This window comes from Telmatherina bonti, assembly GCF_933228915.1.
Source record: "Telmatherina bonti genome assembly, chromosome: 16".
Classification (NCBI taxonomy): Eukaryota; Metazoa; Chordata; class Actinopteri; order Atheriniformes; family Telmatherinidae; genus Telmatherina; species Telmatherina bonti.
This window is the reverse complement of record NC_136614.1, coordinates 12,037,785-12,050,019: the sequence shown is the minus strand read 5'-3', so window position 1 is coordinate 12,050,019 and position 12,235 is coordinate 12,037,785. Positions and strand designations below refer to the sequence as shown.

The following is a 12,235-nucleotide window of genomic DNA, read 5'->3' as shown; positions in this document are numbered from 1 at the left end:
GGACACCATGGAGTGTTGGAGCAGGGACACCATGGTGTGTTAAGAGCAGGGACACCATGGAGTGTTAAGAGCAGGGACACCATGGAGTGTTGGAGCAGGGACACCATGGAGTGTTGGAGCAGGGACACCATGGAGTGTTGGAGCAGGGACACCATGGAGTGTTAAGAGCAGGGACACCATGGTGTGTTAAGAGCAGGGACAACCAGGTGTGTTAAGAGCAGGGACACCATGGAGTGTTGGAGCAGGGACACCATGGAGTGTTGGAGCAGGGACACCATGGAGTGTTAAGAGCAGGGACACCATGGAGTGTTGGAGCAGGGACACCATGGAGTGTTAAGAGCAGGGACACCATGGAGTGTTAAGAGCAGGGACATCCAGGTGTGTTAAGAGCAGGGACACCCAGGTGTGTTAAGAGCAGGGACACCCAGGTGTGTTAAGAGCAGGGACACCCAGGTGTGTTAAGAGCAGGAACACCATGGAGTGTTGGAGCAGGGACACCATGGAGTGTTGGAGCAGGGACACCATTGAGTGTTAAGAGCAGGGACACCATGGAGTGTTGGAGCAGGGACACCATGGAGTGTTAAGAGCAGGGACACCCAGGTGTGTTAAGAGCAGGGACACCATGGAGTGTTGAAGCAGGGACACCATGGAGTGTTAAGAGCAGGGACACCATGGTGTGTTAAGAGCAGGGACACCATGGAGTGTTGGAGCAGGGACACCATGGAGTGTTGGAGCAGGGACACCATGGAGTGTTGGAGCAGGGACACCATGGTGTGTTAAGAGCAGGGACAACCAGGTGTGTTAAGAGCAGGGACACCATGGAGTGTTGGAGCAGGGACACCATGGAGTGTTGGAGCAGGGACACCATGGAGTGTTAAGAGCAGGGACACCATGGAGTGTTGGAGCAGGGACACCTTGACGCTTTGGAGCAGCTTGGAGGAACCACTGAAGTCAAACATTCACCTGGACACAATCCAGCACCTTAATACCGCTCACATAGCAGCTAACGCTAATACCACTGCCATGTTCAGCAAAGACTGGATGTTTTTAAAACAACAGGAAGTGACATCACCACAAATGTACGTACAGATATCATGTTTCAGAAGTGCCTGGAGACGCGTCATATGAGATTATTACTGAGTACTCCCAGATATCTGATGATAATAGTCATGTAAATCGGCTCAATGTTTTTATACTTAACTTGTACATTAGGGTTTGTGATATTTACTTCCTTCTTCTGACTTAGATTGTCAGAGTTGTAATATTTAGTTGTCTAATTTGATAGTTATAGATTTAATTTGTACCTGTTCCTCTTGTTCCACTAAAAACCACTAATACAAGTTAGAAAGCTTCCGTTTCTGTCCTGGCTCCGTAATTCTCCAAACAGGATACTTTCACAAAGTACTTCCAACCCAGTAAGGAGATCCCAGCTTAAAGCAGGGAGAAATTTCAGTGTTTTTTAATTTTAGGTGTCGATTCTTTTCCTTTCAAGAGGCAGAAGATTCGGCTCACTGCTAAGCTCACCTTGGGCAGGATGTCGTTCTCGTTCTTCAAGACGAAGCGACCCTCTCTGTCGTCTTTGTTCCAGTTCAGCTGAACAACAAGAGGCTTCTCGTCCAGATCCAGCTGACGCTCTTCTAACACATACACAGAGACACCAGGTTATTTGGGAGTCAGCTGTACCTCACTGCTTCTTCAAGTCAAACATGACTAATCCTTGCTTGTGCGAGTATAAATCTTCGGGACTCACCGCCACTGACGTGGACCTCGTATAGCGAGTATTTCGGCGAGGACAGCATCCTCATGTCTGGTCTGAACTTCTCAGCTAACGTCTCGATGACGTCCTGTGTTGTCGCCGTGCTGGAGACTCTGATGCATTTTGTGGCGAAATTACCGGCGACCCGGTCTTGGAAGTAGAACCGCATCACGCCGTGGAACTCCAGGTCCTGCACAAGAAACAAGAGGGGGAGAAGGAGAGTCCATCATCTGTTTATAACCACTGTAAACAGCCGAAATACAGACTGAATCAACACAATTCTGTTTACTTACAAGCTACTAACACATTTTCGTGAATGCTCGGATGTTCACATTTTAAACAACTGAATGCTTATTTATTTTAGCTTAAAAAGAGACTAAACTGTGGATACAGCAAGCTTGTTGGCTCGGATTCGGTCGTAATAGATGTGATTACAGTTTGATGCAGTTACACTTCATTTAAGAGTGTGTGAGGTAGGTTTCCAGGTAAGATTCATTTCACCGCTAACTTTTCTTCACAAACGCTTTAAAAAACAAAAAACAAATACAGCCTGATATCAAACAGTGTCAAAAGAGATAAAACTAAGTTTACTCGTGAGTAAATGCAGCTTTTGTTTAGAGGAAATGTACGTTTTCCTATAATTCGGACCAAATGAATGTTACTTCCAGGAAACTGCCTCACTTCCTGACTTGTAAATCAAATCAACCAGCTGGGCTTTAACTTTATTATCTAGTTTACCTGAGCTCATGCTGCATGTCTAAGGAAGCCTCTCAGTTTTACGGACACGCTCAAACGCAGCTGCCTCTCTGCAGACACCCAGGGGCGATCTTAGCAGCAAGGGGACAAATTCATTTCCTACATGTCAACATTTCCTTCGGTACAGTCTACCGCGAGACACAAATATCTGAGCCATACGCAACCAGCCGTGTCCCGAGGTATGCACATACATGCGTCTACATAGGTAATACTGTGCTGACCAAGCAGCTGTGGCAGACATCCATACACACACATGCATCAAGCTGAGGCTGAGCAGTGACACCAGCTTCAACTTTCACCATAAAGGACAACAAAGCTCTCAAAGCCTTATATTGAAAGACAAGACTGACTTGTTTTGACACTGTTTCAATTCCCAGACTTCTTTTAAAAAAAGCTTAAATTACGCTTAAGTTAGCGAGAGAACATGCACTGAGGGGGTAACCAACCCCCAAACGCCTCGAAGACTTCCTTCATAGAAATTATATTTTTATGACAACAGGAAGGATGTTGTGTCTTAAAAAAACGGATGCAGGAAAAGCCTGAAGACATCTCTTAGGACAAAGATATAGCCTCCGTCAGGACTCTGAATTTTAATAAGAGTCTATGTCAGCGTTTGAAAAGGGGAATGTCAACAAACAGCGAGCTAAGGTGACAGATCAAGCCTGGAGCTGACGTTGAGGAGTGTCGGCAGGAAAGTTTTAACTCTCTGTGTTCGTACAGTTAAGAAGGAAATGGGACTTAAACCAAAAAAAATCCTTTAACTTTATAAAGCAGAGTAGAAACACCAGCATAGTTTCGATAGAAAGCTAGGGTGGAGTCAGGAATGTGTGTGTGTGTGTGCTGTGATTTACTGCTGGAATGTGGGTCATTGAGGGTTGTGAAGCTTGCGTAACCCTTAGTAACTGTTACTGTGGAGTCACTAGTACTCTTGGGTTCAAACAAAGACCAGCAGTGGATAATTAACACACTGGCCAGAAGGACTACAATCAACTCCCAGCAGCTGCGAAGGGCCAAGTACAACCGTATGTAGTTCAAGTCCAGTGTTACAGCAAAACTCCACTTTTCTAGACTTTGATCAACTCCAGAAATTCTACATCAGGTTGTGGACGAGACCCTCAATGCTTCCAGAAAATGGTCCTGTTTGACCGTCCTTTAACGTCCCAAATCTGTGGACAAAAACAAATTACAGTCCCAAAAACCAGGAGTCTCACATGTGACGGATTGTGTAGCTTCCATACTGAAGGATGGACTGAAGAGAAAAGGAGGGAAATTTCAGGCACTTCAGGAGTCGATTACAATTCAAGTACATGTAACGTTTCTTTTCCCTCTCTGTGACTACATAACTGCTACTCTGAGTGCAAAGGTTAATGCAGGACAACTTCTGTTTCCAGCACATTGTTCAGAATCAGATCCTAGCAGCTTTGGGTTGATTATTTACGTATTTAACTATTCCGATTCCTAGCATGTTTGGTCGGAAAGTTCGCTTCGTTTGGGGGAAACTTTAATGTCCAAACGAATTCTGATCAGGATCAAAGAAGCGGACTCGGTCTGCCAACAAACACAGATCTCTGTCCGTTTTAAGAGGACCAAATACAGGAAGTGGACTACAAAAGAAAGCACACAATCTTTACCCACATCACAGGTAAACACAATTGACGGCTGCGGACGGGAGGAACTGATCACGGGGAACACATGGAAGAATTTGGTCAAAGTTCTGATTTTGAGCTTATCAACCTGCGATCTGATGCAGATCCATATTTTTTTTGCCCCCAGCGGAGAGTAAAACAGATTTGTTTCAGAAATGCAGTGTGAACGCGCACTTTGTCCGAAAAAGGAACTTTTACAAAGCTGCCATTTCGAGTCCTGCCTTGTGTCCCTAAACAATGGGTTAACAGTTAAATAATCCATTTATTAACTTGCACACATTAATTCTGAATCGTCCTCATTGCCTGTAAAAACACAACTCCCTCCCCACACCTCCTGCTAAAAAGCCCTTCACATTATGTCCACAGTAAATGATTCCCTTCTTCATCATCATCTTGAATTTAAATTTACCAAAACATTTTACTGGCCTTTCCTCTGGTGCAAGTAGCGCTGCTTTTTCTGCACAAAAATCCAGCATTGGACGATCTACTAAATTAAACAGGCGACTGTGGGCCATAAACAATGCATCACTACGCACTCTGCACTGATGGCTTGTATTCTGGACTGGACTTATGTTGTTGCAATCATTTTTAAGACACAATACATTAACTTTCTGTACTTAAAACTTCACAAACCGGACTCATAACATCTGTGCATTTCTGGAGTCGTTGCTGGCAGGTAGCGTCCAAAGGCTGAGAAACTGGAGATTAATTCTGATAACCACCATCTCCAGGCCTGTCACTCTTCAACACACTCTCTGAATCTCTTCACTATACAACCAGAGTTTATTTCCAATCAAAATCTTAAATTATCCTTCCTGCACAGCTTATCAAGTTTGCAGCCATATACAGTAAATCCACCAATGAAATCAATGAGATCAATGCAAAGTTATACTAATATCTTTGAACATCAAGTCCACAAGTAAAAGTGAAGAACGGTACTTTGTGATGCATTTTTATGCCATTAGAAATTACTGTTATTAGGACAAATGACCTATCTCCAACGCTGGCGGTCAATGGCTGGACATAGAAACATGCAGATCAATATTAGTTAGCCAATTCTAAATACGTTTAAGCCTAAATTAGTTTGATATAGCCACAAGAGTGTAAACCTAAAGCATGTAGCGGTCACAGTCTGCCAACTCAGGGTCTGTTTCAGCTCATTATAATTCAGTCTTAAAAAACTGAGCAAGACAGCATCTTGTGGAAGCTGACTTGCATCATACAAACTAAGAAGTAAGAAAAAACTGTGCAACCCTCCTACTTATGCACTCCAGACTTTCAGCACATCGTGCAAAAAGTTGAAGGGATTAGAGAGTGGTTGCTTAGTTTCATCATACTTGGATAATCAACGCTACAGAAGCAGACAACACCAAAGTGTGAGCGTGACTCTGGTTAAAGCTGCAGCACAAGTGAACAAAGCAGCTTTACGGACCCTGCTGGAGATTGCACAACCAGGACGTCCAAGCTATAATGATGCAAGGGAAAGTCTTCCCTAAACTGATGCCAGTTAGTTTTACAATAAGAAAAATGTAACTCAATAAAATATTGAGACAAATTCATTTTTATGCAGGACTCATGCATCTTGGACAGTTTAGTTCCTGTGCAGCTAAAAAAAAAAAAAAAAAAAATCTGTCTTCGTTTTAATTGCTGTTTCAGAGGTTTCTTGAAGTGTTTGATGTTCACAACCTCTGCCATACAGTACACAACTTGCTGTATACACACTTCTACCTTTTCAATGTCTATTCTACTCCAATCTTTGTGAATCTGAATGTTTGCATCTTTATTCTTCACTGTGAGGCAGAAGCACGAGCAATGACATTCACATGCAGTGAGCAATACTTAAGTATAAACTTGTGAGCTTGAGAGACAGGACTATTTATGACACACACACACTCACACACACACACAAAGTAGGCCAACTCTTAAGATAGCTATTATCAGTCAGATGTAACCTGATGGAGGGAAGTTAACATGCAGCCATGTTTGTGACAAACTGAATACTTCCAACAGCTGCATGTGGAACAGAACAAAAACGTCACAAACACCTCAGCTTATCTTATCTGAAGAACGGATCAAACCTTTTTGCAATTAAGACATCATTCTGATGGTTTCTATGGTCCATGTTCTTTCTGCACATTCTTGCACCATATAGAGGTTAGATGATGAGTTAATGGAAACCGGTGGCGGCAAAACAGAACTGGACCGGGACGGATTTAGTTTCCAACAAAAAAGTAAGATTTGAGGATTATTGAGAATCTTGGCGATCAAAATGCTCAAAAACAACAAGTTGTTCCAAGAAAATCTCCTGACTGAATGAATTATATCCCACTGCATTTGTCAAATTTTTCCATCACGTAAACATCCAACTTATCAGATCACTTTATCTGGTTACCATGCAGAAATGTCAGCTGGAAACAAATCAGACGGATTTCTAGTGGTCAAAAGAAAGCCTTCTCCACGCTGTTTATATGCAGGGTGTGGTGATCAGGTGTACGCTGCTGGAGGGGGAGGAGGGGAGCCGGGAGAAGAAGCTTAAAAAATATAAGAAATGAACTCCATTTGGGTCCAACCATTTGGATTGGTCAGAGTTTTTATAGATTTACAGTGTTACGGCCCTCGCCTGCTCCACTGTGGGCTGATATACAAATGGCATGCTTCCAGCGCACTTCGAAGATAGGCCTTCCTGGACTCTGCTTTTACCATCGTGCCTCTGGATTGTTGGACTAATTTCCTGGAGTTTCATCCATTGGATACAACCTCTGCCACTCTGCTACTTCAGGACAATCGGCACCATCATTCAGGGCAGCTGTGTCTGACTGTGACACAGTTTGCCACCATGGATTTGCCTCTGGAATCAGAGAAAAAGGACTTGCTGTAGAGTTGCCCTTTTGAGGTTTGGCTGGAGACTTACAGAACATTTTGTTGTTTGACTGTAGAATTACAGAAACCTTTTGTTTTTCTGTTTGGCTGTTTATTTACGGGTTTGAGTTGTGTTTTCTTTTGTCCTGAAGTTGACCTTATCCAGTGCATACGGTGTTTTTGGTTGGACATTCCTGTTTAGTTTATTAGACATTGTTTTTTCACCTTTTACAGAAATACTTGAGCTAAACCCGGATTTTCTTCTTTTGAAATTACCTTGTAAATAAAATCTTTGAACTTTTACCTTAGTTCCCATTTCATTTTGTGTTCCCACCCCTTTTTACCCCGAGACGCCATGGGGGTCGTAACAACAGTAAACTGAGGGGTCTAACTATATTTCTTATTGCTTATGATTACAAAATGTACAGACTACTATCAGGACAAGGAACCACTTCACCCAGAGTAAAAAGAAATGTCTCTAAGCAACATTACCTACCCCCCGCCCACCTCATATGTCAATCACACAATTCTTCTGACTCTTCTTGGAAAGTTCTGCTCGGCTGATGCATCAAGAACAAGCCGCGGGATGTCCTTCACCACATTTTGTTCAAACAAAACTTTGTTCTTGTGGCCTTGAGAACAGGAAAAAGTTCTCGCTTCGTGTAATAGTCTTGCTATGACCCATTTTCACACCTGAATACTGCAGGTTTAAGAACTGAAAGGAAAATTCAGTCTGGATTTTCCCTGCAGCTGCTCTTCATAGTTCCACTTCAAAAACTACAAATAGTTCAGAGCTGTGTCTGAGTAGAGATCACAGAAAATAAACATACACGACCCAGAATGAGTGTTCTTCATATTACCAAGTGGAAAGTAACTTAAAGGGCCCAAAACTTAAAACCCACTCATGGAGGATTACCTCCTGTAGCCAAACATGGTCATTTTCCAGACGTCTTACGGAGTAATCTCAGAAGAAATCTTCTGCAAACTTCTGCAATGTGTGTGTAAACAGCTTGTCAGTGCTTTCAGTCACAATAAGCTTACAGCGGACAGAGGTAACAGCGAATACTGCATTTCAGATCAGTGTTTACATTCGGTATCCCTGTTACACACGAACAGTTTACTGGACTACAGAGGGGGAAAAAAATGGAAAAGAGGAAAAATGTGAATATTGTGTTACTAAATTGTAAATCAAAGATTCTACTTAAAAATCCAGCAGAAAGTTTCAGGTTTGTTTTGGTTTTATTGCAGCTTTCGCTTTGGTTCATTAGAAGAACAAAACAAAAACATATACTGTGCCATCTCCATTTCTGTTTAATAAATCTTTGTAGTAGATAAAAAAAACCCATTTTAAGCCCTAGTTTATCCAGTGCATACCGTTTGCTCTGCGTCACAAAAGCCTCAACACTCCCATGTCTGTCTCATCTCCTTCAGACTTTCAGATTTAACATGAACGGATTAAGTATAAAAGCTCCAGCAAGATTCAAGAAAAACTGGGGGGTAAACACACCATGTGGGAGATAACACACTTTTAGATCCACCCATCAAGCTCTCTGACTAACACCTCCAGGTCAAAGGGCTCTGAGAGAGGAGTTCAAAGGTCGCGTCTGTGTCTGTTTGAGAAAGTGAGTTAATTTCACACTACGGCTGTAAAACAACAGCTCCCACCTGGCACTTATCCCTCATCTGTTCAGGAGAAGTGCAGGGTTGGACTTCCAGTGGGCTTCAAGTTAGGTTTGTTCTTTTAAAGTCGCCTTTTTTTCAGGATTTGTTTGTACAAAGTCCAACAGTACTAGAGGACACTGTCCCATGAATCACATCAGTGACCATACACCCACTGAGACACACCAAAATACAGAGAAATAAACAGAACGTGTAACAACATAAATGTCTGCCCCCAATTGTTTTTACACCCTTCAATAAAACTTGTTAAAGTTGTCAACTACAGCTTCAGTCCCAGGCAAAATGTACAGATTCAACATAAAAATGAGAATCAGACAACAGAGAGAAGCAGAAAATATTCAAATCCAAAAAAGTAGGTGCAAATACTTTGAGTTATTTGTCTTTTCTGCTTGATATGATGGTTTACATACTGCAAGCGCACCATGAGCGGCTTTGTACCTCATTAAAAGAGTAAAGGACGGACAGACACGAGGAGAATACGATGAGAAATCTCTCCAGATCTCCGTGAAACTTTTGACATTTCCTTCTGTACCTCGGACAACAAGGCAACCAACTCCAGCTGCAAACTGTTCCACTTGTCATACCTTAAGACGGCAGATCAGCCTGACCTGCAGGGACCTGCTATGCATTCCTCACAAGAACCTGGAAACTAGAAAATCATTGTGTCGCATAAAATATTCTAAACAGAATCTTGAATATAGGAGGTGGAGACTCCATTTAAAGGTGGAGTATGTAAGATTTTCAATATTTAAAAAAAAAAAAAAATTAGTTTTTTGAACATGTAGGTTCCAGTCTGTCCATATTTGATATGTTATTAAAGTCCAAGTTTAATTAATGACAAAAAGCACTTTTTTTTTTTTTATTGGTAGGCAAACATTTAAGAAGGGTCTTTGTCATTAATTAAACTTGTAATTTAATAACATCAAATATGGACAGACTGGAACCTACATGTTTTAAAAATCTAATTATTATTGTAGTTTTTTTTTTTTTTTTTTTGGAATATTGAAAATCTTACATACTCCACCTTTAAAGAGGATTAACTTGTATAACTTATGGATATATCGGATAAAAATGATGTTTTCTGATTTTAGTAGCACCTTTCTGTTGTATTTACTCATCTGGACATCATAGTTTTATCATAGTTTTAATTTAAGGTCTGAACAGGCAGTTTTCATTTCCAAACACTTCATGTAAAGTCGTCATAAAAGTGATGTGATTCTAATAAACAGTCATTTAAAAAAAACATTTAGCTCGACTGTTTTAAGTAAAAACATGTTTAGTCTTTTTATTTTTAAAACCAGAAAAAAAGTAAAAACCAGTTTATTTATGGTTTTGTTAAATACTTCCCCCCCCCCCCCCCCCCCCCCAACTCTTAGGCTGCAGGAGTTTTTCCTCACAGTGACGAGTCAGAAGATCCGCAGGGTCTCTGCTTTTATACACGATCATGTCTGTACGATGTGCTTCAAGTGGATAAAGTACCAGACACAGTGAACATAGGTGCTTCCACGATTTCTTAGGCTTTGAGCAGAGTCCTTGTGGTGCTGAGTGTTGGGATGGCTGCTTCCTGATGTGTGCTAAACACGCTAGTGCTGCAAGGATCTCATTTCGCCCTTTTACAGGTTGGAAATGCACTGCAGAAACTGCAAATGTGGTTAAAAGCACATGTAAACATTAATTCCTAATTCAAATTTCTATTCGGAATTAAACTTAACTCCGATGTAAGTGTCTGGTTTATTTGCATTTTAATCCCAAACTATTTAATTCCTCTGTCATGTAAACCTTCATTCCGCTCTAAGTTAATTCTGGTCGTTCTGAGCATGCTCGTTACCTTGTCCTGTCCCGATGATGCGCGTTGTTTTGCCTCCCGTGTTCGGCGGTCTATCTTTCTTCTCCTCAGTTGCTGCTAAAAGTGAAGTAGTATGCTCGTGTTGAGCTGCTACTTCACATTTATAATAAAAATAGCGGTGAAACTGGTACTTATGTAGTTTTTACAAGTTACGACTGAAAACACAAGAAGTAGGGGGCCAACTTTGTTTATTTCCGGTATACGTCATACGTCACGTGCACCCTCTGTCCAATCAGAACCCTTCCCAACCCGCCGCTCTAAAGAGGAAGTGTTTCATGTAAACCTTAATTTAGAATTATTATTTTCATGTAAACTCGGAGAATACGCTAATTCCGAATTATTTAATTCCGAATTATTAATTCTGAAATAAAAATCATGTAACTGTTGAAATTATGTCAAAATGCAGCAAAAATGCAAAGTATTTTAAAATTATGCACAATTAAAAACAATTTAAGCACTAATTTCTATTAGGAAGAGGAGTTTTAACACACAAATCAGAGGAACAACACTGAACTGTGGACGTCACCATTACAAGATTTAGAGCTTCCCAATGAAACGTTGGAAAGACACTAATTATTTAAAACACATGAGAAACAGTTCTGCAGAGAGCCCATCTGACTCTCTGCTGCATGTTTTCACAAACACTCATCACTTGATTATCCATCTCCACACTCTCCATCACGCTTATCGCTCCTCACATCTCCTTTCAACTGTTCTCCCAGTAAAAGCAGCAAGCCTTCTGGAGCCTTCTTAAATCCAACCCACATAGAAAGCGTGTGTGTGTGTGTGTGTGTGTGTGTGTGTGTGTGTGTGTGTGTGTGTGTGTGTGGGTGTGTGTGTGTGAGAGAGAACAGTAGGGGAGTGGTGGGCAGGGGGTTATCAGGTGTTAAGGAAACTAACCAGAGCTCCATATCTGAGTGAATAAACTACTTTTGGTTCTCAAGTGTGACGTTTCTGTGCCAACACTGAGCAGAGCTGTGTGTGTGTGTGTGTGTGTGTGTGTGTGTGTGTGTGTGTGTGTGTGTGTGTGTGTGTGAGCTCCAGCAAAAGATACTACACCAAACACTAAAGTTACAGCATAACTTTCCAGGATAATCATTCAATCGCGCCACCTTACTTCCAGTCTCTCTGTGCTGCAATAAATCAATCATTAATCACACACCTGGAAGGACGTTTTAAACATTCACTCAACAATCAGCTTCTTGTCTGGCTTAACCCTAAAACACCAAGCCAAGTATGTAGAACCTCGTCCCTTTTAAGCACAACAGACTTATTTTTCAAGACAGCATCAAGTTGACAGGTTATGAGGCTAAAATGACGTAAAATTTATGCATCAATAGATACAGCACTTTGAAAGCCAATCAAACCCACAAAACTGAGTTTTATCACCAGGAGCAATTGGTAGAAAAAACACTCAGATCAACAGTGACCAAGCTTTTTCCCATCTCCATGTCATTCTCTCAAGTCTCTGCTTTCAGACAAAGCAAACGCACAACAGAAAATATTTATTATTATATTAATGATTATAATTAAGGATTATTGTTTATTTAATTATAGTTTTTTTGCATTCACCATCATTTATGCTACAAATTACCTTCTATCCTCACAAAACCAGCTACATTTCAACTGTGCATTGAAACATCTTTGTTTTATTTCAGCCATAGAGGACCTTTATTTCCTTTCAGGCAAACA

The 12,235-nt window shown here is 41.3% G+C and overlaps 1 protein-coding gene across 6 annotated transcripts in view; it reads right to left on the bottom strand.

Moving 5' to 3' along the window:
- The window catches only part of afdna (afadin, adherens junction formation factor a), a 126,873-nt gene that overhangs the window by 85,776 nt on the left and 28,862 nt on the right, over positions 1-12,235 (bottom strand). For 4 of the 6 annotated variants that reach the window (XR_013771631.1, XM_079255462.1, XM_079255465.1 and 1 more), the window contains exons 2-3: positions 1,751-1,946; positions 1,525-1,637 (exon numbers count right to left, since the gene is read on the bottom strand). Coding sequence is in view for 5 of the 6 variants with exons in the window: in XM_079255462.1 (XP_079111588.1) it covers positions 1,525-1,637; positions 1,751-1,946 (309 nt within the window). In the remaining variant the exon portion in view is untranslated. The remainder of the gene's footprint in view (positions 1-1,524; positions 1,638-1,750; positions 1,947-12,235) is intronic. The other 2 variants (XM_079255463.1, XM_079255466.1) reach the window with 1 other exon arrangement.